The sequence below is a fragment of the Anser anser genome, assembly GCF_964211835.1.
Source record: "Anser anser genome assembly, chromosome: 1".
In the NCBI taxonomy this organism is placed as follows: domain Eukaryota; kingdom Metazoa; phylum Chordata; class Aves; order Anseriformes; family Anatidae; genus Anser; species Anser anser.
Genome location: NC_139720.1, coordinates 128,443,856 through 128,467,398, shown reverse-complemented (window position 1 = coordinate 128,467,398; position 23,543 = coordinate 128,443,856). Strand labels below are relative to the sequence as shown.

At 42.1% G+C, this 23,543-nt stretch overlaps 2 protein-coding genes across 7 annotated transcripts in view; one reads left to right on the top strand and one right to left on the bottom strand.

Moving 5' to 3' along the window:
- Nucleotides 1-79: 79 nt before the first annotated feature.
- PDHA1 (pyruvate dehydrogenase E1 subunit alpha 1) lies at nucleotides 80-13,621 on the top strand. Of its 3 annotated transcripts, XM_083850470.1 has the most exons (12): nucleotides 128-362; nucleotides 1,896-1,910; nucleotides 3,220-3,288; nucleotides 4,221-4,394; nucleotides 5,064-5,190; nucleotides 8,470-8,561; nucleotides 8,768-8,860; nucleotides 9,637-9,792; nucleotides 9,986-10,057; nucleotides 10,988-11,055; nucleotides 11,992-12,100; nucleotides 13,150-13,621. In XM_083850470.1, exons 1-12 carry the CDS (start codon nucleotides 288-290, stop codon nucleotides 13,312-13,314), a joined length of 1,215 nt encoding a protein of 404 aa, XP_083706596.1. In that variant the 5' UTR covers nucleotides 128-287; the 3' UTR covers nucleotides 13,315-13,621. The 3 variants fall into 3 exon arrangements, with proteins under 3 accessions (XP_083706598.1, XP_083706596.1, XP_083706597.1); XM_083850472.1 differs by lacking the exon at nucleotides 1,896-1,910 and having other exon boundaries at nucleotides 80-372; XM_083850471.1 differs by lacking the exon at nucleotides 1,896-1,910.
- A 121-nt stretch (nucleotides 13,622-13,742) lies between these two features.
- The window catches only part of MAP3K15 (mitogen-activated protein kinase kinase kinase 15), an 85,997-nt gene continuing 76,196 nt past the window's right edge, over nucleotides 13,743-23,543 (bottom strand). For all 4 annotated transcript variants that reach the window (XM_083850434.1, XM_083850437.1, XM_083850435.1 and 1 more), the window contains 10 exons: nucleotides 23,250-23,433; nucleotides 20,625-20,802; nucleotides 19,815-19,989; nucleotides 18,472-18,657; nucleotides 17,910-18,015; nucleotides 15,974-16,184; nucleotides 15,203-15,315; nucleotides 14,917-15,014; nucleotides 14,731-14,807; nucleotides 13,743-14,223 (listed from right to left, as the gene is read on the bottom strand). In XM_083850434.1, coding sequence (XP_083706560.1) covers nucleotides 14,142-14,223; nucleotides 14,731-14,807; nucleotides 14,917-15,014; nucleotides 15,203-15,315; nucleotides 15,974-16,184; nucleotides 17,910-18,015; nucleotides 18,472-18,657; nucleotides 19,815-19,989; nucleotides 20,625-20,802; nucleotides 23,250-23,433 — 1,410 coding nt within the window. In that variant the 3' untranslated portion in view covers nucleotides 13,743-14,141. The remainder of the gene's footprint in view (nucleotides 14,224-14,730; nucleotides 14,808-14,916; nucleotides 15,015-15,202; nucleotides 15,316-15,973; nucleotides 16,185-17,909; nucleotides 18,016-18,471; nucleotides 18,658-19,814; nucleotides 19,990-20,624; nucleotides 20,803-23,249; nucleotides 23,434-23,543) is intronic.

Below are 23,543 nucleotides of genomic sequence, written 5' to 3'. Positions count from 1 at the left end.
AGGCACTTTACGGCTTTCTCCCCTCAGCCCTGACCGACCCCTAACGGCCGCTCCCAACGGCCCCAACCGCTACCGGGCATGCGCGCAGGGGCAAGCCACCGCTCGGCCCTCCGCCGCCCGGCGGGTGCCGTCACTCGGGGCAGCGCGCCGCTCGGCCGCGGGGGCGGGCGCTTGGGCGGGCTCGGCGGCGGCCGCTGCTGCTGCTTCGCTGCTGCCGCTGAAGGAGACTCGAGGACGGGGCCCACCACGGTGCCGGTGCCGCCGCCGCCCCCCTGCCTCCCCGCTCCATGCGCAAGATGCTGCTGGCCGCGCTCTCCCGAGTGCTGCCCGGCCCGGCCGCCGCCGCCGCCGCCGGCAGGACGGTGAGAGGGGGCCGTTACGGGGGGGGGGGGAGCGGTAACGGCCCCAACGGTCGCTGAGGTGGGGGGAGGGAGGCGCGCGCCGCCTCAGGGAGGGGGGGGCGCGCGGGCGGCCGTTGGGGCCGTTGAGGCGGGCGGGGCCCGTGTGGGGCCGTTGGTGTGGGCCTGCGTGTGTGAGGGGGCCGGCGGAGAAACAGCAATCGTAGTCGTAATAATAAAGTGCTTTCGGGTGTCTGTTTTGTCCGCTCTGTGCCAAACCCTGCGTTTAAAAACAAAATGGTCGCTGTGTGGGGGGGGTGTCTGTAAACAGCTGGGCTTTTCCTGCGCTTGCAAACTGTACCTCAGGTATCCTCCTGGCCTGACGTGAGGGCAGGGCCGGTTTCCTTGTTGGGAGGTTAATATTTAGGAAAGTGCGCCATGTGCACGGCGTGTGCTGTCACACGAGGGCAGGACGTGCCGCCCAAGGTGCTGGCTGGAGCACGGCCAGGGCGCCGCTTGGAGGCTGGCACCCATAGGTGCCCTGTCCAGAGGCCCTTGGTACACGTACTAAATCCGGTATAAAACGCAGCGATCCCTTTTTGAAAGCCTTTTGCAGGCCCCCTTCAAAATTCACCCACCTGGCCCCTTCTTGGAGTGCTTTGCCTTTGCTCAAATAACGGTCATTTGAGCTCTTTCTGAATTTTAGTTCAAATTGTGTTATTTCATGGCATTGGTGTTTCATTTGCTGTGTTTTATCTCTTTTACGTAAAACATTTTCACAATTCTCTTCTACCTTCTCATTTTCCTTATTCCATTTTAATGACTGTGGCCATGAGGAGAAAATAATCTAGCTGAAAAAACACATTGGCAAGATCAATTTTTTTTTTTTTTTGGCGGTGTTAAAGGGCGCTTTTTGGTAGTTGGGATCAATAGCCTTTTTGACGTTGAGAGCAAATCTCTTACTGTGCTTCTGAAGTAATTCACTTGCCTAGTAATTTCTTGCCCTGGCAAGAAAGCCTGTGGGTGGCTGGTTTCATGGGAATGGCATGAGAGAGTAGGTTCATCAGCAAATCTTCCTGTGTGTGTTGGGACTGTATGGAATATGTGTCTGAAAGTATTCCTTAATTTACAGCTAAATTACATTAAAATATAAAGATGGATGCCAAAAATTTGTTCCTTACTGCATGTACTTGGCCTGTTTCTGACATGCTGTGCTTTCCTAGATGTCCAGACCCATTTTGGATATCTCAGTGCAGTTTTTTGGATCCTAGTGACTGCCAAATATGCAAAGATTTCTCTTTACGTGTTCTTACACATTTATAATTGAGGTATAAATTAGCAAATAAATAGAAACAGTCTTAATCCATCAGGCAGCATTTTATACCTGTTCTGATCATATTGTAAAGCGTAAAGATGATTTTCTGTGACTCAGAGCTTACCTGTAAACTGTGTTCCAGTTTGCTAATAATGTGCTGATTTCTCCTCCCCCATGGTTTGTTACAGTTACTTACTCTTTTTTTCTTTATCCTTTTTTCCTCCCAAATGCTGCTAACCTAGGGAGCTGTTAGTGAGGTAAGGACTAAACCAGTTTGGTCAAGGTTTTCTTTCTTTATTTTTTTAATATGTACTGGCCATGTGTTAAGAACTTCTGTACAGACTGCCTCACATTGCTTTCGTGTAGTGCTCAGGGCTGGGATCGGACCAGGCTGGCCTCCAGAGGTCCCTTCCAACCTCAGCCGTTCGGTGGTTCTGCGAATAGTAAACGCTTGACACACTTCCAGCTCTAGAACTAAAATAGCTTTTTGTCGCTGATAATACTGTTGCATTATGGTAAACAGTGTAGAAACCTGGTTTAAATTTAAAAACTCCAAATATTAAATCTGATAATGTGGGGGGTTGGGAGCTCATGATAGCCAAATCAAATAGGCAACGATAGATAATGAAGAAGGATTGAGAAAATTTCTCCTGTCTTTTTTCCAAATTTTACATCTATCAATCATACCATTGTTGGAGACCTAGGACTGGATAGTCTCAAAATTTTGAAAGAATGAACCCAGAGCTAAGTGTATGCAAGTTCCAGAGTTGAATAAGCTACAGAAATTAATGTGTAATTTAATTAGCAATATGATTTTGCTGCTAAAGATCAAGTGCATTCCTTATGGCCACAAGGCATGTGTGAATAGATGAAGTTATTCAAGAATACCAGTTGTTGGTCAGGTAATAATAGGCTGTACACACTCTGTTAGAAAGGACATCAGTATTTGTTTAAACGACTTTCTTCTCTCTCCCCTACTCTGCCAGCCATTCTGTACTTGTGTGTTTCATGTCTCCTTAGGTAGTGGCCATGCTATTACCCACTTACATAGTACTCTCCTTCCTCACTGCTTGTTGCCTTGCATCCACCCACCTTCTTTTCCTGTTAAAAGGAAAGGGCGATTGTAGTTCACATTCCACACATCTGACGTGTGTTATTTTTTTTTTCCAAAGAAAGTTTTTGTTCTGTCAAGGTGAAATTCCAGTCAGTGCCGAGAGCCATTAAAATATGCATTGGTTGTGTTCATATAGGGAATAGGTCATGTGAAGGGAAGAGTATGTATTTGTAGGATTTTGATGCACTTCACAGTATTTTGAAGCTTATTGGTTTTCTTTAATTAATCAAGGGTATAATTTCTAATCTTAATTTCAAATCCTGGATTTTAAAGGAATTCTAGTACGTATGTACAAAGTAAAAGTTCTCTAATACTATAAGGGTATGCCACTGGAGAGTTTCATTAAAAATTATTTCAGTTTGGGTGTACTGTTAGAAATTTGACAATTCGTTTGCTTTATCTTGTGATTATATTTCAATGTTGCTCATATTTGTTTTTGTCTTTTTTTTAAGGCCTCTCGAGTGATGGTAGCATCACGTAACTATGCAGACTTTGCAAATGAAGCTACATTTGAAATTAAGGTAACAAAGCTGAAGGCTTAATACTGGTATTCCGTGTGAGCACTGTCATAGATCTTGAAATGATGGACATTTAAATTAGAAGAATTTTCAGAACTAAGCCCTGCACTACCTGGCCTGATTTTTAGATGGAGCTGGAAGCACGCTGCATGGAAGTATGTGGTCGTGTGATTGTGTTAATTCAAAGTAAAGTAGTGTGCAAGTGTATTGTATGCAATTCCTCTGGGCAGCAGTGGAGTTGCTCTGGAGAGACTGTTGTTCTAATACAAAAGGTCGTGTAACCTGTAAAGCAGTATTTTGCCCATCTGTGTTGACAGAGCGATTTGGTGTGTTCCACTGGACTGGAAGGATTTTTGGTATGGTACCTAAAATCAGCCCTCCACACAACTCGGGATAGGCCATGGTTTGGGGAGGCAGTGCTGTGGTATGCGTTGTGTGGTTTGGCCAGTGGGGTGGCTGCTGCCGCAGCGGTTTATAACCGTGGGTGGAAGTGGTGGTAGAAGAGGTGAGGTCCAGACTTAGGACCAGATCTTAAAAACTCCCACAGAGGAAACTCCTCTGTTTTGTCACTTCACTAAGCCTCTGTACGTCTTGTCAGGTATTTGGTATGCACAACCATGGAAATGAGCTTTTCTAGTACTTTGTGAGCACTGAACTTCATCTCCTGATAGTAGTAGGAACTGTCCTGACAGTAGGTTTCATTTTGTGTGTGGAAATCTGTCTTTATTAAAAGCAAAGCTTTTATTTTCCTGAATTTGGACATAGTGCACAAACTTTATAATTAATTTGACTTGTGAATTAAAGTTTTCCTGGCTTGCTTTTTAAAAAGGTATTACAGTCTGAATTTGAAAATGGTATGTCATTTAAAACAAAAAAAACGTGGTAGAAATGGAATCAACTACTTTCAATAAATAAATACTTGTTCAACTTTGCAGAAATGTGACCTCCACCGCCTGGAAGAAGGCCCTAGTACCACGGCAGTGATGACTCGAGAGGAGGGGCTCCATTACTACAAGACGATGCAGACCATACGACGCATGGAGCTGAAGTCTGACCAGCTGTACAAGCAGAAGATTATTCGTGGCTTCTGCCACTTATATGATGGTCAGGTAAGATTATCTTTTTCCCCCAAAGATGTTTTTATATTGTCTTGCCCTACTTACCTAGGGATTTGAATAGAAGGGAGAGTATATCTATAACTGGGTGTCTGTGTACAGTGGCTGAAGTTGTAGTGGGATCTGTGATTTGTTTCATTATTTCTTTAAAAACTGTCTCTGAGTGCACAAGGGAATCCCTGGGGTCTTGAGATAGCAGCAGGAAGAGAGGGAAGGCAGTTTTTTTTTCCAGTGGCGCATAGATCAGGTACCCACTATAAAGCAAGAGTCAGGAGAAAGAACTTCCTGAACTTGGTGAAACTTTGCTGTCTGTCCATCCTCTGCCCATTTTTGAATTGCAGTTATTTAGATACTTCATTTTGGGACACATGTTTAGGGAGATGTGTTTGCCTGCGGGTCTTTCTGGCTTCTCATTTTCCTCCTGTCTAATTTTGTTGGCTGCAGACAGGACAGGTTGGAATATAGAGCCCAAGGCAGTTGTAGCTCCGGATTTTGGAAAAAGGGGCCTAACCTCCCCTTGGTATTCAAGGCAGCCTCCTGTATCAGTGCCTTTTCTCTTTTCTCCTTTATTTCGTGTAGGGGGACCATAGACCTTGCCACGCTGCTGACGGTGGAAGCTCAGTGCTTTTCTTCATTGCTAAACTTACTTTTTATCTGTAACAGGAGGCTTGCTGCGTAGGGCTTGAAGTTGCCATAAAGCCTACAGACCATGTGATCACAGCGTACAGAGCTCACGGTTTTACCTATGCACGAGGTGTTCCCGTTCGAGAAATTCTTGCTGAGCTTACAGGTAGGTGCTGAGTAAAATGAGGATTCACATTTTATGATGTTGCCACTGGTCATGAGGTGGTCCTCATGCATAAGTGCTGGTGCTTCCAAGGCATAACTTTAGAAAACTTCTTGATGCTGTATGTCATGTTTGATGTGCTACAGGAGCTTGCTTAAATGAAACTCACTGGTGGTTATCACTTATTCTTGATAGGGCAGGGTGTTACCCTCCCTTGGAGGCAGACTTGGATTTTTCTGAATTACGCTGCAGAAGTCTTAGAAAGACTGATAGGCACTGCTTGTAATGATAAAAATGAATGGTTTGGGAAATTTTGACTATAACAAGAACATGAAATGGTAATCCCTACCTAAGATTTTGCAGAAAGGAAATGGTTGATTAACAGTAGGATCATAAATGGAGTAGCCAAGAGAAGAGTGGGTGAGCCTGCTGAGATCTGCATACTGATGCCAGAAGTGAAAAATTAACAAGGAATTTGAAGGCCTTTGTATGCTGTTGGTATTATTAATCATTGCTGTAATGAAGACTTAATCTGAGCATTTGCATGCTTGAAACATTAATGTAGGAAAGCACATTGAGGAGGCAGAGAAGAGGTATGGTTTTATATACTAAGATACCATGTGTTTATTAAAAATGCATATTGGTAGCATACACAGGCGCCTAGAACCTGGTAGATGATTGACTTGCCAAATGTTGCTAGGTACAGGTAAGGAAGAAAGACTGACTGAGGTCTGTTATTGGACCTGAAACCATAAATATCGGTGCTGTTGTTTTGATTCTTTTCAAGGCATCGTATTCTATAGCATTACGCTCGGTTTTAGTGGGGCCCTTTTAATGGGGGAAGAACAGCAGCCGTACAGAGACTGTTGTTCCAAAAAATGGTGCTTGGAGCAAGTTTCTGGATAGGTGTGCCACTGGAGTTGATTTTTACGAACAAAGATCTTGACTGAAAATGCAAAACTGAAAGAGAGCCTGAGTTACAGTGACTGGGAAGTGACAGAACTTAAAAATCTTTGAAGGAGCAGGAAGCAGAGTCAACCAATGACTGGTAGATAAGATTGTCCTACAGGAAACAAACTATTGGAAAGGATTGTTTGGGAGAATTGACAGTTCCCTGAGGAATGATATTGTGGAGACCAGAGCAGATTGTTCTAGGAGGAGTAGAAAGAATAGGAAAAAGCGACTTTGGTAAATCAGGAATTCTAACTAAGCTAAAATATAAAAGGAAGGATTGTACAAAAATGTGGAGGAGGTTACTGATGTTTAAGTGTAAATTACTAGTTTCATGGTTAAAATTAGTCTTGTTTTTTTTTTTTTTTTTTGCTTTGGCCCTAAGAATTTTGCAGAATCTGTAGAAGCCCATGTGAAACCATTTCATGAGCATAGTAAAAGTACAAGGAAGACCAATATTAAAAATGATTCACCCTTAAGAAAGGGAAGTACAGATTCCAGAGCAGCACCAGCACTCTACTTCTAAAACAACCACCAACCCCAAGGCAAAATAAGCAAACTGTGCTTAGAAGTAAAATACAAGCCTGTGTGATTAGGGTAAGAAATGTAAGAAGCGGCACAGGCTGATGAGAAATTGAGTGTTCTTCGATTAGCTGGGCATGATCCACCTGACCAATTTTAGAAAACTTCTTGCAGCTCAAACTTGCTTTAGGCAAAATTTTTGTAATTTAAATCAGTGCTGCATCTGAAAGTATTGTATTTACACTTATATTTTAAAAAGCAAATGGAGGAAAAATAGAGAAATAAAGCAGTTGGCCACAGTTTGTTCCTGGAGAAGATGATTAAATTATGCTGTGAGTACTTTATTACCTAAAAAGTGACATTAAGAGGCAACGTAATTTGCCAAAGTACGTTATGTTAAACCAATCTAATTTCCTCTTCTGAGAGGAAACAGAACTAATGGACAAGGAAGAAACACGTACATGTCAAGCTTTCCTTATTATTGTTTAGTAAGTCTTTTGACGGTAGGAGCTGTGATCCTGTATAAGAAATTTCACTGAAATCATGATTCGGTAATGTAGCCGGAAAACCACTGATTATCGAAGTCCTTGTTGAACTAGACGGGTGCATTCAGCAGGGCGTTAAGGTAGCTCTGCTGCCCACGCAGTGTAGTTCTGCTCATAGTTAAGAGAACGGTGTGGAGCATTGCACTTGCTGAATTGGTGGGAGATAGCGAGCCTTGTGCTGGGGAGAGATTGGCTTGAGAGGTTGCCTTTTGACAGCTATACATTGTTGTGATACATTTTATTACATCAAAATAATCTTAATGCTAAGCCTCTGCGGGACCTCAGCTAGGGAGCAGTATTTTTGCTGGTTTTGATAACTGGTTAGGCAGCTAACAAAAAGTGACTGTTTACCTTGTTTCTGCGGGCAAGGGGAGATAACAGCAAATAAAAAGGCTGACTTCTGAAATTGTAAAATGCACGTTTTAAATAAAAAGTAGGTTGAATTTGGAATGGAATTTGAGTGTCTTACTTTCAGGTACTGATGGCACCAGGGAGTTTGCTCTTTTAGTGCACTGTCATGGACGCTGACCTCTGTCCCCCAGCTATGTTTGAGTACACTTGATGTGTATTTGAAAAAGTTACTCATTTGATGGGACTTCGTGTGGTGCTTCATGGGCTGCCAGTTACCTGCAAACTACAGCCTGAATAATGCTGGGCTAGGTATCAATGTTTATATGGAGGTTGGGAGTTGTGTTGTTCTATGGTTGTCGTTTTTCTTATTTTTTATTTTGAATCTGTAGTTTTTACTTCTGGTTATTGTCAAAGAGAAGACATATAGATTATTGCAATTAATTTGGAACTGTTCATATCTTTACTGCAGAAGCAAGAATTAAAAAGGACTGTATATATATTTCTTGTTATAGTAGCATAGATTACATGTAGGAGAAATGTAGACTATGTTGGCTATTAAAAAAAATAAAATTACTACTTTGCTAGAGAGTGCTTTTGTTTTGAGGACACTGAAATTCCTTGGGTGGTTTTGAAGTTTCTTCATAAATCTCATTTTGTATTTCTTGAATTCTGTTTTCGTTATCATTCTTCCTCCTGGCTTTTTATTTGTTTTGTGATGCATTTAACCGTAAACTCTATGAAGAGGGGCCATTATGTCCGGTGTTTGAGAATCAATGTCTTACCTCCACTGAGGTGACTCTGATGACAAATACAATGTTGTCTTAGGGTTGTTACCTTTAGGAACTGGATTAGATGTTACCATTTGTATAGTATTTTTCCTCTGAAAAATAATCACCTCTTGATCATGTTTCAGGTCGAAAAGGAGGATGTGTGAAGGGAAAAGGAGGATCGATGCACATGTATACAAAAAACTTCTACGGTGGTAATGGTATCGTTGGCGCTCAGGTATATACGTGACTTCTGCTTTAAAACACAAGTTGAAATTGGCTCATGTCCCATGCCAGTGTTTCCTCTCAGTGTTGTTAACAACTCTTCGTTGGTTAAGCAGATCCCTAACACAGTAAATGTCTCCTGACATTTCACCAGCTACTTGTCTCCAACTCCTCTGAACATTGTTCTAAAATTTTGTCTTGTCCTGTGCTCTGTGATAGGTTCCTCTTGGAGCTGGGATTGCTCTGGCCTGTAAATACTTTGGTAAAAACGAAGTCTGTCTGACTTTATATGGGGATGGTGCAGCCAATCAGGTAAACGAGCTTTGTCTAAATGTGGCTCTGTGAGGAATGTGTCTGTGGGTAATCTGTTTTCCCTCTGTGAACCATGAGCTCTGCCTTTTTGCAAGGTAGCAGGAGCAGATCTTTAGCCTGTTCGGAGTCTGCAACCCAGACAACATCTGGCTTGGAACTAAAAATAAGATTTTTATGTTGGGCTTTCTGCTGCAAGGATGCTTTATTAAAGGAGTCCACTGATACGAAGCATCTCGCAGAGCTGCTTCAGACATTCAGGCAGTTGTTTTCATATTTGGGGCAGAAAAATTAAGCCAGATAAGAAATCAGTGTTTCAGAGTGCACTGTTAATATAACTTCCGGCTTCGAAAACACAGGTGAAGAGCTCGGCTCCTGTTTTTCCCTGTCTTAAAGTAGTAAGGCTGATGCAGACAGTGTGGTTGAACTTTTCTTCTACTTTGCTGTAGCAGTGTCCTGCCACATTAATCAGTCGTGAAGTTTCTAGTGACTATTCCTAAGATACTTTGATTAAAGTAGGTTTCTTGCTACCAAAACACAGATACTAAAATAGGTTTAAACATATAGAGGATCTATGAACTATTAGTTGGGGTGAAAGTTGCCTTACTTGGTGTAACTTCTCTTATTCCTGCTGAGCTGCAGTGAGTAGCTGCTTTCAGATTACTTTTAGTGTTCAAAGTTTTACTAGTTAGACATCTGCAGCTGAAGGATTTTTCAGTAGAGCCTAATGCTTGGAGTCTGAGCTCCCTGACTAGATATAACTTACCCTTTTCTTTCAGGGCCAGATATTTGAAACATACAACATGGCAGCCTTGTGGAAATTGCCTTGTGTTTTTATCTGTGAGAACAATCGGTATGGGATGGGAACTTCGGTTGAAAGAGCTGCAGCCAGTACTGACTACTACAAAAGAGGAGACTTCATTCCGGGGCTCAGGGTGAGTACAACTCCAGTTTGTTTTGAGGCGTGCAGGTATGTGCAGTAAATGTATTTCTCAGTATATTTATAAATACTGTTAAAATAGGAAAATTTGAAATTGAATTCCTATTGCACTTACAATATGGAAGTACTGAATTTGCAGGTTTAGTTTTTGGCAATTCTTTGGCTCAACTTGCTGTTCTGTGTCTCAGGTGGATGGCATGGATGTTCTCTGTGTCCGAGAAGCAGCCAAGTTTGCAACTGAGCACTGCAGAGCTGGAAAAGTAAGTCAGTAGCCATTCCTTTACCGTAGGTGGAAGTCTTAGCAATAGTTGCTGCATAAAATATTTCTCATCTAGTCCAGTTTCCTGTAGTCGCAATAACTTGACATTTATTTCCTTTTTTTCTCCACCAAATGGAACCTAGGAGTAATTGAGGGGTTCTTTTAATATTGTTAGGATTGTTTACATGCAACTAGTATTAATTAAACTTTAAGAAAAAAAACAGACCTGGTACCCTGTTAACTTCTTCCTGCTTTCTACCTTACTTAAATTGTCGTGGAAAACATGTAGACTGTTAGGCAGCTGTGTTCTTGTGAAGAGATTTCTTAAGGAAGGGGCAAGGAAAATAACTCTATATTTAAAACAAAGGGAAAGTGAAGTTCTGTGAGACTTGATACATGATGACAAGAGATCTATTTTTATATGCCTCCCTAGCAATGCATACAGAACTAGATAAAACCTTAAGGTTTTTCAGCACAAGTGTCTGTCACCCAAGTATGATACATTGGTTCTCACGTTTGGTGAAATATTTAGCAAAATGATATTTGTGCTTAGAATGCACAGCGGGAAAAGAAGAAGAGTTCATACAAAAGAATAAGCTTCTGTGAGGTACAATCTTAAAGTGAAAGTAATAGGCGATTTGAAATAGTCTGGGTAATGGTTCAATGGCATTGGGAGGGACCAAATGGCGTAATACTGCTCACTAAGAACATGAAAGTAAAGGCTAGTAATATCAACATAATCTTTTTATTTATGAAGAATTATGTTTCATTTTACGAGTTGCCATAATGTCGTGAATTAATTAGACTAAGAAAGAAAATTGCATTAAAATCATTCATCATCGGTGCAGTAAGTATTTGCTATAGGTGAACTGCTATAACAACGCATCGATTGCTCAAGGTGATAATGCTCTGCATCTTCTGTCTTTTTGAGGGTCCTATTGTGATGGAGTTGCAGACATACCGTTACCACGGCCACAGTATGAGTGACCCTGGAATAAGGTACTGTGAAATACTTTCTTGACATTTGCCAAAAATAATTAGGTATTGATGGTCAAAATCAGGAAACTATCATGGATTTGGTGTTTAAATCCAGTGCGAAGTGCATAAAGGTGGTCATGATGAAATCACTGTGCCAAGTCTGGTAACTCCTCTCATCGCTCAGTGGGTAATTGGGCAATGTAACATACCTGTTTTATTTGCACTATTAAGGAATTTAGTTCTAGAACAAGAACTAAGTCTGTTAAGTTTCTGTACTTTTTATTAATGAATTCTGCATTCAGTGTGAGTTTTATGGTGTGTTCAAAGTAAGCTTTGACTGAAAAGCAGTGCACTTCTCTAGGGTTTTTAGAGTATATAAAATCCTGTAAGCTAAAAGTATAAGAACAGATGGAGTCAAACGGAATACTTCTTAAAAATACAAACATATGATGCTAGAAAGATTTGGGCGCTGTGCATCATCTGACAGACTTGAACTGATCTGCATGAAGTAGGCTGTGTCTTAACACATCATCACAGACTTGTAGTGAAATGGAATTTTTGACTGAGCTCATGAAACACATCCCTCTCTGAGTTGTGTGACCCACCTAACGCCACAGCAAGCCACCAACCCCCGCTGTTATTTCTCCTCAGAGGAGACAGGGAGGGGGAAATGCTGCCCCTCAATGTAACTGTCTTGGGCTGCGATAGCTTCCCTTTCCCTGTCTGCATTATATTCAAGTCTGGATTTACTTCAGCTCAGTCTCCACTTTCAAATCTAAGAAGTGTTCTACATGTGGCTGTGCTGTCCTTTGAGTAATGAATGTTGCTGTATTTTCATTGCATTCCTGACAATTCTTTGGTCACGCCTCTTCTGTAAAAGGGAGCTGTGTCCAGAACCTCACTTCTGTTCAAGGACACCACTAAAGGATACCATCTCTTTGCTTGTCTTGCTCCTAGCTATCGTACTAGAGAAGAAATCCAGGAAGTGAGAAGCAAAAGTGATCCCATTACTTTGCTGAAGGACAGAATGATCAACAATAACCTTGCAAGCATTGAAGAATTAAAGGTACAGCTTTAAGTAGATGTTTAAGCAAGCTCTTGTGCATTCACATACTAGTTATCTCTGAGAAGCATGCTTACACTGCATTGTGTATCATCACTTGTTCTTTGAGGGTTTTTTTTGTTGGAGTATTTTTTTTGAATGTAATTAGTTGGTCTACAGTGAAATTTCACTGTAGACCAATTAATGAGACTACTCTGCTGAAACAGCATAGCTCAGTGCAAGGCTCTTCAAATACATCTCGTCATACTAAGATCTAGAAATCAAAATTGGTCATGAGCTGGAAAGGAGGTAAGTCTCTGAACTTGCAATGTCTTACAGTGACCAAGGTCATTGGTTTTGAAAAAGCCAGAAACCCTCAAAGCAAATGTTGTATATCTTTTGATCAATTTTGTTTTAAAAGAAAACAAAGGAAAAGTACAAAAAGACTTATGTTTAGCACAGAGCAGGGGGGGAGGAGAGAAAACACTTACAGTCAAATCTCACAATGCCCAGTGTAGCTGCAGCTATATACATACTGGCCTCAACCTCATTTGTACATAAAGTGAGTAGAGTATAACGACAGTTAAACGTTAAGCTACAAATAGAACATGTCATGTACTTAGCCCTCTCATGTATGGGTTACCAAGTTTATCACTACGGAAAAAATGATTTATATGAAAGACCTGTGTGGATGGTAATACAGCAAGCAGAGGTGGTATTGAGATCTACTTACACCTTATGAAGGTCCCTGAATCTGAAGTGATGGGTTGGATGGTGTTAAGCTGACTGATAGGGTTGCAGTAAAAGTTCACTGCGTTCTTACTGTTTTGCAGACTCAGAATTCAAAAAGAAAAATGCTCAGTGTGGTCATGTTCCTCTCAAAATAAGTTAATTGTACTACCTAAAGGGACAAACGCTTCACTTTAGTAGGGAGGGACTTTTCATGTTTTTTTAATCTGTTATAGACAGCAGTAACACCTAGTCTGGCCAGTGCTTCATTGTTGGTTTTAACTTCAAGATTAGGATGCTTTTTCTGAGCTGCCTTCAAGTTAACATCTCTTTTCTTGGTTTAGGAAATTGATGTGGCAGTGAGGAAGGAGATAGAGGAAGCTGCTCAGTTTGCTACCACTGACCCAGAGCCACCACTGGAAGAACTAGGTAACCACATTTACTACAATGAACCACCCTTCGAAGTGCGTGGCCCAAACCAGTGGATAAAGTACAAGTCTGTCAGCTAAAGGCCTTTTTATTGGGCATAACTTATTCAGAAGAATAAGTGAATGCATTACAAGAACTGTAATGACTCAGAAATAAACCTGAATCTTATTTAAAAGCTCTTTCAAATAAGGAGGTGTTGTGTAAGGCAGTCCATCACAGGATGGGTTGTCTTAAACACACCTGAATGTCATTTTGGAAGGAGCTGCATTAAGAGGAAGCAATGGTTTATTTAAATCGCTCTGTATTTGCTTTACAAACTTTCCTTTGGAGTGCTGTATGTGTCATGTACAGTGTAAAGACAAAAAATTAAACTTCAGTAACATTTAATTTGGTTGTCTGTTTGCATTGTTTCTTTATGAACCAACCACTTGCCAAACAAAAAAAACCGATTTAGGTTAGTTGTGTTTTTGCTGCAGAAAAGTTACTAAACGAAAGCATCACGCCAGGCTTTTCTTAGCAAGAGTAGCTTTAATACAAAAAGCTATATAGAGTCATCTACAAAGAGGTGATGTGCTAGAGCTTAACCCCTGCCTGCTCAAACCATCCCCCTGCAGAGCTGTAACACATTAAGTTCACAGTTTTCACAACGGTAAAGCCAGTTCAGAGGTGTGGTACATGTTTTGCAGAAGTTTTGTCTCAGCTAAGGCTTTATATTTACAGTGACAGGCATTTGACTTCTGCTTCACTTTTTCATAAGCTGTTACGATGCACTGTGTTACACTGGTGGTCAAACAAGCTGTCTAGTTGTGCAAAACCTGCAAGGCCACTATACATATATGTACATACAATAATTTAGGAATGTATCTTTCATTTGCTTATTCCCATTACACGTTCTGTTTCCAAGGAGCTAACCTTCTGCCTCCGAGGTCTTATCAGATGTTTGGCGGTGGATTAATATGGCATTCCAAATTCTGCAGAGAAGACCCCCTCTGTATGAAGAAGAATGGAGAACAATTAGGGACTACAGTAACGGGTTAGGGGAAAACATCCTCATCTCCGTTACTCTACAGTGAGCAACAAATAAACTCTAGAATTCCCAATGATTTGCCATTATGATGGCACACAAAAAGCTCTATACTCCTTTAAGGTTAGGGCCAGAACACCTTCTTCCATGTCATCCAGGGGTTAACAGAATGACAATGAAAGGATTTTAATCAAGGGGTGGGAAAAGGAAGTTCTTTATGCTTACTTGCCATGTGTTCACTTAGTCCTAAATGGTGGCGAAATAGCTCTCAACCTTGGTAAACACCAAAACTTACGTGGCATGAAGCACCCTAGGTTATATTATTTAATGTCAGTCAACACACGAACAACATTAACAGAAGATCACAGAGTAAATTAACAGAGCTGTATGAAAGTCCTAAAATCTAAACCACATTTTCTCATTTTTTTTTAAACAAATTCAACTCTTAATGACCTAAGCGGTAGTTCCTTACCGCAGTTGAAGGTACCGCAGATCATCTTTAGTGATATCGTTGAGGACAGCACTTAGTGTATAATCCTCTTCAGCAAACTGGAAGGCAGATTTGTTCCTAAATTAGTATTCCTTCTTTGAAACCAGACTCCTAGCAATGACTGCAATGATTTTTTTTTTTAAGGTGATTTTTTTTTTCTTTTTTTACCCTCTTAATTGCATCCAAGTCTGCTCCTTGTTGTTTCAGCCAGTTCGTGAGCTCAGGGTCTGCATTCTCTTTAAAAGTTGATGCAGTCCACCGAGAGTCTTTAACAGGAAAAAAAAATAAAGCATAGGTTAATATACCACAAAACTAGGACAAAAGTGCTGGTCTGAGAACTACTTAAAATAGAGGATCTTTTAAGAGACCTTGAGCCAAATCAAATTACCCTTTAAACAATCACGAGCCAATATACTTGTGTATAATTGTCAAAGTATGCAGTATCTCCTCCTACCTTTGGGTTTAAGTTTTAATTGAAGCAAACATAATTCCTGAGTTTTTTGCTCCAAAGATTGTTGTAAGAGAGTCTGATACTCTTTTTCCTTCTGAATTAGGTTTTCCAAAAGCCTGTTAGCATACAAGAGAGAGCAAACATAGCTATAGTGAGAATAATCAAATTTACTTGGAGGAAAAAAAAAAAAGTATCATTTTTAACAACTACCACAGGTCAGAGATGCTTGATACTCTTCCTGATACGCTTAAGGAAGATAAAACATTTCATTTTGGTTGTCTGAGACTCAGCATAGTGGTGGCACTTTAAGGCTTTCATCTTTGCAGCAGAATTTAGTAAATATGTGTAAATTCTGTTCCTATTGCTTTGCGGTTGCCCTGGGCAGAGTATCTGCCTTTATAGTGGTGTTTTCCTAAAACTCGCAGGAACATCTCTGAGGACACTGCCACTAGGTCAGGTGGCATCCAGTGAACTAAGGAAGTAGGAAAGAAACCAACACAGTTACACAGGCCTAATTACTTAATGGTAGAAATTCCCGAGGACGTTCTGGAATTAAAAATGATTTACGTAGAAACAAAAGTTGTACTGAAGGCTGTTGAGTTGTCATACCAGCCCTGCCAGTGTATTCTCAATCTCCTTGTGCTCCTGGAAGGTCTGCTTTATCACAAGGTAAGCAGTGTTCTTGTTACGTGTGTACCTGTCACTGCAGAAAGCGTCTGTGAGCTTTTCAAAGACTGCCTGAAAATAAATGCATAGTCTGCATATAAGGATTACCTGACAGTCTCCTGTTTGAGTCTGCCCAGCTCCAGGCTAAGCTGCTGCTGCGCCTCATGTGACACCACGGAGCTGAGGGTGCTCACTCCTGATGTGACGGCAGGGTCCTCGGTCCCGTTTTGTTCTGTGGGCTGGTAGCTCTCCTCCACTTCCTCACCATCTTTGTCGCCACCTTCTGTTTCTGATGCTGGCTCAAAGTGAGCGCGAAGCTCTGATAAAACAAGTTTGTTTTTATACAAGGATAGCTCCATGGGTTGGTACAGTTTCTTCTTTACTACTGGAATTGAGGAAGCTCCAGCTGAGGATGTGACCTTTTTTCATTTTTATTACAGTGGTGAGCAGGGGAGTAGCAAAGCCTTGTTAGCTGGACCCCAGATTTTATGACCTCAATTCTAAAAGTACGAGTGGCACTGTAGTAGCTCAGCTGTAGCTTACCAGTAGAGGTGGCTGTGATAAATACGCTTGTGCTGAATAACAAGGCAGTTAGTGAAATGCATTAATGAAAAATCCATGAAAGCTTGTTCGGCTTTTGTTCTCTTTATTAATCTATTTATTTTTAAGAAGTTGTTTATCCCCATTGCCCTTTACCAAAGAGTTACAATGCTGTTGTCTTTCCCAGGAAGCATTTCTTACTCCATTTCTCTCAGAACTTGCTGCAGGCTCCTGCCCTTCCCACCAAAGAGGAGCTGCCACTTTTCTTCTGACAACAAAGTCTTAAGAAATTTGGCTGATTTGGCTCTAAAGCCATGGCAACTTCAGACTGAAAGGGCTCACCATCACTAAGTGCACTCAGAATATTCTCATACTGGAAAGAGCGCTTAGCACTTCAGAGAGTTACGAAGCTACCTGCAGATCTCCAACTTAGATTTATTCCTGAATGTCTTAGATATATTCCATTGTCTTTTAGCCTCTCCCCTCTTGGTGATGGTGGTGATTTTTCCTATTACCCATCTGTGGGCCAAAATCTCATATAAATGCACTGCTCTTTCCCCTTCTTAGCATCTGCTCTAGAGCTCAGTAGTCATTTTTCAGAACACATAACCAGACCAGACAAGCAGTGGATTTCCACTTGGATTTCATTAAAATGTTGTATAGCGTCATTTTCTTTCTTAATAGAAGTGGTTCCAGGTTGGACTGTATTGTCTCCGCAGCACAGAAAGGCTGCTGAGGTCCCTGAAAGCGCCCAGAGGAGGCCAGCACAGCAGGCGGCAGGGCTGGAAGGCATGTGCTGTGAGGGGAGGCTGGGGACACTTGGGCTGCCCAGCCTGGAGGAGAGGAGGCCCAGAGGCGACCTCGCCGCTCTCCGCAGCCTCCCGAGGAGGGGAAGCGCAGGGGGAGGCGCCGGCCTCCGCTCCTGGGACCCGCTGGCAGGGCACGGGCACGGCACAGAGCTGCGCCGGGGAGTTCAGGCTGGGCATCAGGAAACGTTTCTTTGCCGTGAGGGCGGTCACACACCGCAACAGGCTTCCTGGGGAGCTGGGTGCTGCCCCGTGCCCGTCAGTGCTCAAGGGGCATTTGGGCAATGCCCTCAGTGATGTGCCCTAGCTACTCGTTGGCCCTGAAGTGCTCAGGCAGTTTGACTTGACGGTCTTTGGTGGTCCCTTACAACTGAACTATTCTATTCTAAATTTAATTTGCTCTTTTGTTTCTTTGTTGCTTTTTTTTTTTCTTTGTTTAAACCAGACCACACTGGTGGTGCAGTTACCCACTGGTAACCTTACTCGTTACGCACTTTGTACTGCAGGTATGGCATTAATCTTTGATCAACGGTTCTTTCTGCACAACATTGAGCCTGTGCCTTGGATGTTGTTACACAAGGGATGTTGTTAACAACATGCTGATGGATTACACTGAAACATTTAAACTGCTCCATTTGCTGTTACCTGATACACGATCAGGGTTTTTTTTTAGGTTGTTTACAGCTGTTTTGATTTACCTGGAATAAGAATAGTGACTGCTGCTTGGACTGCACGGCGAATTATGTTGTCCATTGCAAACATCCAGTGGGGCCTTATTAAATGATTCCTTAATACTTTGTTCACCTGCAAATACACAAGTAAAAGCTGCAGGAAACAACAGTAGCTTACACCTTAAGAAAGAAAGTCTTGTTTTTCAATATTAAGGTGAAGTTTTATAAAGAAACAACTGCATGAGTCACTAATGCCCTCCCACTTTTGAAAGTCTAAACAACAATTTGACAGTTTTAGCCCCTCTGTTGTACCAGGGGAGGTAGAACACGAGATAAACGCAGGGCCCAGAACAAACATTACAGCTTGCTGGTAGCCTACGGGCAGCCCTCAACCCCTGCTTGGCTTCATGGCCTGGCTGGCAGCGCCCATCTCCCTGAGCTCTGCGTCCAGCCCTGTGTGTCCTTCTGCTGTTCAGCAGGAAGAGGCTAAGGGGCAAGAGGTGAGGAAGAGGAGAGAAGCTACAAACCCCCTGGGGAGAGGTATGTCCTGGAAGAATTCCCCTCCCTCTGTGCCTGGCAAAGAACTCACCGCATCCTGAAACCCAAACAGCACCAGATGGATCTGGTTGATGGAAGTGCTGTCAAAGTCCAAATCCATTTTCAGCTTGGATATGGTCGAAGCCATCACTCTGTGCTCAGGAGAGCGAATGAAGTCCCTTAAAATCCCAATAATTTGGTTGATGTGGGCTTTTGAAAGTTGCAGTTCTTCAGAGCTCTGGAGAAAAGATAAAAAATGTGTATCAAGTAAATCCCAGAGTCATTAGACATCTAATTAGTAGTATTAATATTTAGGTTACAATTTATAGCTTTGCAGATGTATGTTTCGTACCTATACACAGAAGTCACAGAACTTTCATTTCTGCCTAGCCTTTATTTTCTACATTTTTTCTATTTTTATTTACAGTAATTCCTATTTTCCAAAAATGAATTAGGTCTGCTGCTACTGTGGCTGTCACTACGGTAAGAGCTTCAAGATGGTATTTACACATTTGTCCAATGTACTGCAGAGGGCAGCTCCTCTCCATAAAAGCAGCAGAGCGAGTTGGTAAGACACACAAATTTTAATGGATGCTCTCAGCTTTTTGAGGCTGAATCTGGACTTCTAACTAATTATGCAGACATTCAATTTCTTTAGGCAAAACATTATATTTATACACACATCTATGATAAGTCAGAGAAAGGTCTAAGTCATGCAGTGATAGTACTCAAATGTTCAATCTATGATTTGCCGTCCATAATCCCTATAGTTAAAGCCATTCAAGTACTTGTAAGAATAACAACCTGTGTAATTCAAAGGAAAAGGGAGAAAGAAGTATTACAGCAATTATGGAAAGGAGATGATTAAGGCAATGCTGCAGAACAGCTGGATACTGAGGTAGGACTTGCTGTTACTAAATAATCCTTCCTTATCCTGGAAAATATTTAAAACCTTGGTTACTTCTGACCAAGATGCCACATACAAACTTTAAAACTCTGGGATGTTCTGCAACTTTGTCCTTAAAAAAACAAAACAAAACATGCACAACAACCAAAAAAAACCTAGCACACCAATCTCAGCTGTCTAACAGCCACCAGATGCCCCAAAACAGGAGGCCAGTAACAGGCAAAACGTGATGTTTGCTGTCCATTCAGGCAACAGCAAAAGGCCCACACAGTTACAACCCTCAGAGATTAAAATATTCAGAAGGAACAATCCAAGCAGTTGAAGTTTACACACCATCAAACACGAGTGCCAGTATGAATGTGGACTACAGAAAGAACTATTAATTTAAAACTATTGGCACCTTCATTTATTTGTTTTCAGGAAAGAAATGATACTGACAAGCTAGCTCGTCATTTTCCTTTTGAAGCAGGAAAAAAAGTTGAAATTACCTGTGCAATACAGTCCTGCAAATTTGAAGCAACTTTATCCTGTTCTTCCTTAAGGATTTTGTACAGAATTGCTCGGCGTTCGCTGTCCTTCCGTAGCAGAAACAGACCAGAATCCTTATCCTCAAGGGAAGGAGAGGCGCTCCTGTCCTCCAAGGCCAAGCCCTCGTCGGGCACGCTGCATCAGCAACAGGGCCACAAACAAGAGAGACCTCAGAATTACCAACATGGCAGCACTGCCAGAAGGGAGGAGGGGTGCTTGGTAGGTTACAAAGCGAGTCAAACTGCAGAGGAGATGGTGCAGATCCTCAGCTGGTGAAAAACCTCACTGAAGGCACACTGGTCACCTCACCCTGCTGAGAAGCTGGTGCCAGCATCACCCAGCACTGGCTCAGTTTTGGGGAGGGAAACTGAAAATCCTGGACTGAGGGTAACTATTCATTTTTCCTGGCCCCACACTCTAACGTTCTCATTTGAAAGTACTGTTTTGTGCTCTCTGATCAGCAGAACTAGCAAAAAAAAAAAAAAAGGGAAAGGGGCAATTCCTTCAGTCACTCCTGAATCCATATGCACTTGCTCAATAGGAAGACTAACAATTATAGGGGTAAAAAAGGTACATAAATACATGGAAACATTAAAAAAATATTTTTTCATTAGTTAAATATACGCAATATTTAAGTTAACTGGTAACTTGCCTCTGTAACTCACCTGCTTACTAAAGTCACTGTGAAAAAAAATATCTTCAGATAAAATATAACAGGAATTAAATCCACACAATAATCATGGGTGTCAAGTGAAAAGAAAATGTTTTACCTCAGCAAATGGGAGATGGGATGCTTTACGTGAATCTCTGAAATGGATCTCTTTGGCCTTTCAAAAAACATATCGTGCTGTACATCAGAGTCTGGCGAAACGGAGCCATGCTCGCTGCTGCTACTGCCAGCCTGCTCTCCGTGGATGGGCAGCGGGAGGGATGTGTTACGGTTGTAATCTACGAACAGACATTATAAATATGTAATGAAACCGGGTAGGAAAGGGCAATGTGCTTAAAGCAGCTGTGATCATCTGCAGTGATATCGAGGCCTCATTTTGCAGAATGGCTGAGGGAGAGGTAACCTCGTGGATAGAAAGCAGAAATACAACTCTAAATCATTACATGCATAAGCAATAGAAGGTATGAATTAACTAACTGCTGAACCCAAAGGCAGCACAGCACCTAGATGAAATATGAAGGTCATTTTGTTACCCTGTCTTGCAGACATACACCCACTCCCCCTTGGTGCTATTCCCACAGAGGGTGCAACTGAATATACAGCTGTTTCATGAGCCTGTCTCGATCCAGCCGGGTACCACCAGCTGCTCCACCACAGCTGGATCTCTAAGCAGAGATCACTTTGATATCCGGCCCCCTCCCACCTCACCTCTGCCCGATGGTGCTAACGGACGTACAATTGCTCCCTCTCTGTCACTCAAGGCATCAGCTTTGTTCACATTTCCCCCTGCCCTCAGTAAGGAGTCTCTGTTTTGGGACTAGCCTGAAGGAAATCTCTTGTCCCACTCCAATTCATCTTGAAAGAAAGAAGGGGAAAAAAAAATCAACAGATATTGAGAGATTGTTATAAACCTGATTGCCAGTTTGCAGCTGCATGGTAAGAAAAGTAAAGAAGTTCTTTTAACTAGAGTACACGTGTGAAGCTAAAATATCATGAAAGTTTTTGATGTTTGTCGCAACGACTTGTGTGGAGAAGCAAGAGCTAGAAGTTAAAAGTTGTTCAGAAAGCTCTGACACTCCATAGTAAATGATAGATGTTCAAACGGCTGAGGTTAAAGCTTCGCGGAAATGAAACAATGTATGTCGCCTTGTGGGACCTCGTTCAAGGCTTCTCTGCTGTATGGAAAATTGAAAGTTGTCATCCCAAGAGTAAGAGATTTGATGTGGGCTGCTTTTATCAGCAGAAAGAAAAAAAAAAAAAGAGAGGATGGAAAGCTGGGAGCAAAGATGTGGAAATTGGTAGTGAGGAAAATGGCAGAGGGGGAAGACAAAGTGACCTGCTGCACCGTGACCTGCTTTGTGCTCCCAAACTCCCCGTGGAGATGTCGGCAGCAGCCAGCACAACTTTCCCCCATTCAGTGCAGCAAACCACACATTCAGCTGCAGCCATGTTGTGTTTCCCTTCCTTCACCCAAGAAATAGTTTTTGTAGCATTTGCCCACTCTGCTCGCATCCCCGGCCAATGCTGAGCTTGCTTCTTGCTGCAGCCCAGAGCTTGCACCCTGCAGCACCGGCTCCTCAGGCCACCCGGAGTCCCATAGCCTCACCAACGAGTGGGAGAAGAAAGGAGGAAGGCAGGAGGAAGGAAGGGGTGGAGAAGACAACCGCAGCTCCCCTGGTATTTGACAATGACCCTGTTGCTCCCAGGGCAGCTAACAGGGCAGGCAGCATCCTTTGTAATGCCACACAATTGCCCAAGAAATGTCCTCAGCCAAGGGCTGAAAAGACCATCGCAGAAGGCTGCCACCCTGCCGATAGCTCCCAGCAGAGCAGCATGAGCTCTCCCATTAATCAGTCTAACCTCAGGGACTGCAGTTCTTTTCACCCGCTGCCCCTCAGGACAAGAGGAGACGCCCATTTCCTTGCTGAATCCAGCTCAGCTAGGTGTTACAAATTCTTTGCTAGTTTTTCCCCCTAAGTATTCCACTCCTTTTCTTTCAAAAGCTCCCAGGCAAGGGAAAAAATGATCAAGGAGGGAAGTGATTCAGTTTGCACTGGGAATGTGTGCATGTGTGTGTGCAGACAGCGAAAAGATCAATGGTTTTGCTTATTTTTAAATGGACAGTTACTTCAAACACTTAGGATTTATTTGGCAGGTCTGTATTAAGAATTGCTTATCATTAAGAAAGTGGCTCCCCACTGCGGGAGCGGGGGAAAACAAGATAAGTGGATAAAACAAATCAACCCCCAGAACTGATACTTCATTGCCTACATGTCACATTTCCAAGTTACATATCAAGTTCGAAAATGCTGAGCCATGTAGACACCTGACAGACCCATTTTCGGGTGCCAAGGACCTACTCTATAAAACCCAGATCTCTGAAATGTACATAATTGTGAATCTAAAATGTAGAGCTGCTTTGGAAATTCTTTACTGAACGTCATTTTTCTAATTTCAATTTACTATAAATGGGGCATTTATTTTGGTGGAAGGAAGAACGTGGTTGGGAGTTTTCAGCAAGAAAAAATGCAAAATAAGCAAGACACCAAAATTAAACAATTCTCGCAAAATATGTGTAATTACAAATCACAGGCACTTTCAACTGTTGAGTTCCTGCTGATTTCTTGGCACAAGAAAAATCTGTAGTAAAATGAAGTGCTTAATGGCTCCAATCTTTTATATAACCCTTAATAACGATGTTGACTCGCATTTGGCTGATAATTACCTGAAGGCTTGAATGCAATTCTGCTTTTCTTGCCCTTGTTTACTTGCTTCAGGAAGGAATCTCTGAGCAAATCAGATGCTGTAACACGCTTACAAGGATCGGGTTCAAAGCAAAGCAAAATAAAGGCCCTTGCTTCAGTGGACAGCGATTCTGGAATTTCAGGATGAATCTTAAACATCCCAACCTGCAAGTAAAACACAAATGCAAATTATTTTAACCAAACTGCAAGGAGAGCATGGGCCTAAGCGTTCTTAGTATGACCTGTCACAACCTCAATGACTGCAAATGGGAAAA